Raw genomic sequence first — 1,575 nt, 5'->3', positions numbered from 1 at the left:
GTAGCAGCCTTATTTGTAATAGCCAGGAGCTGGAAACAACCCAGATGCCCCTCAAATGAAGAATGGATACAGAAATTGTGGTATATCTACACAATGGAATATTACTCAGCAATAAAAAACAAGGAAATCATGAAATTTGCAAGTAAATGGTAGGATCTGGAAAAGATCATCCTAAGTGAGCTATCCCAGAAGCAGAAAGATGCACACGGTATATACTCACTCATATAGACATATAATATAGGCTAAACCTACTAAAATCTGTACACCTAAAGAAACTAATCAAGAGGGAGGACTCTTGCTAAAATGCTCAATTCCTATCCAGAAAGGCAAAGAGGATGGACATCAGAAGAAAGAGAAAAGAGGGAACAAGTCAGGAGCCTGACACAGAGGACCTCTGAAAGGGTCTGCCCTGCAGACTATCAATGCAGATGCTGAGGCTTATAGGCAACCTTTGGGCAGAGTGCAGGGAATCTTTTTTTTTTTTTTTGACTTTCCAGAACGTTTAATAGTTAAATGCAGAGGACTGGTTCATTTCAGCTCCTTCACTGCCAAACCAGGGGGTAGGGACTGCTTCAGCTTCTCTGCCTTCTCCTTGTCTGTGATGACCAGGGTGTAAAGGTACCTGCTGCAGCGAACCTTGAACTTCACATTATCCTTGTTCTTCTTGATCTTCACAGATTTGGCATCCTTCCGCCGGGCTGTGAGTAGAAAGTCCTTTATTTCCTCAATTTTCTGAGGCATGGTGACAGGCACTCAGTGCTGGCGACTGCACAGTGGTAAGAACCGATGACAACCGAGTGCAGGGAATCTTATGAAAGAAGTGGGAAACAGTAAGATCTGGAGAGGACAGGAACTCCACAAGGAGAGCAACAGAACCAAAAAATCTGAACACAGGGGTCTTTCCTGAGACTCATATTCCAAACAAGGACTATGCATGGAGATAACCTAAAACCCCTGCACAGATGTAGCCCATGGCAGTTCAGTATCCAAGTGGGTTCCACTGTAATAGGAACAGGGACTGTCTCTGACGTGGACTCTTGTTGCCTGCTTTTGGATAATTTTCTCCTAGCTGGGATGCCTTAATGGGCCTCTGTGGAAGAGGATGCACTTAGTCCTGATATGAGGTGATATGTTGGGGAGGTTCCCTTTTTCTGAGGAGAAGGGGAGGGGAAAAGGGTAAAGAAGATGGGAGGATGGGACAAGGAGGAGAGGAGGGAGGTGGATGTGATTAGGATGTAAAGTGAATAAATAAAAAAAATTTAAAAAAGGATTGTCTGGAGCCCAAAGTTAGCTTGTACTTAGCTGAAAAAGTTTCCACTACCTAGTAGAGGCTGCAGGTTGGCAGTGCAACAGTCTGTGTTTGGTATAAAAGGTCATGTGATGACAGGACCCAAATATAATCATTTGCTTTGACAGAGGCAGAAAAGGACTTTGATGTGATTACTGGGCCTGATTTATTAACTTCCAACATTATGGCTGGTACTTTGGCCTATGGAAGAATACAGCCTTCAGCATCTGGCTGTCTAAGTCAAATACTACCTGGTCCACTTGCTAGAGATGAGATCTTGGACAAGT

General features: G+C 43.7%; 1 protein-coding gene across 1 annotated transcript; it reads right to left on the bottom strand.

Annotated features, from left to right (window-relative positions):
- Positions 1-472: 472 nt before the first annotated feature.
- LOC129665578 (60S ribosomal protein L38-like) lies at positions 473-745 on the bottom strand. Its single transcript, XM_055592332.1, has one exon. It carries the CDS (start codon positions 739-741, stop codon positions 529-531), a length of 213 nt encoding a protein of 70 aa, XP_055448307.1. The 5' UTR covers positions 742-745; the 3' UTR covers positions 473-528.
- Positions 746-1,575: the final 830 nt, after the last annotated feature.

Source organism: Psammomys obesus, unplaced genomic scaffold (assembly GCF_907164565.1).
Source record: "Psammomys obesus unplaced genomic scaffold, mPsaObe1.curated_primary_1811, whole genome shotgun sequence".
NCBI classification, from domain to species: domain Eukaryota; kingdom Metazoa; phylum Chordata; class Mammalia; order Rodentia; family Muridae; genus Psammomys; species Psammomys obesus.
The sequence above is the reverse complement of the archived record's forward strand: the minus strand, read 5'-3'. Positions and strand labels throughout refer to the sequence as shown.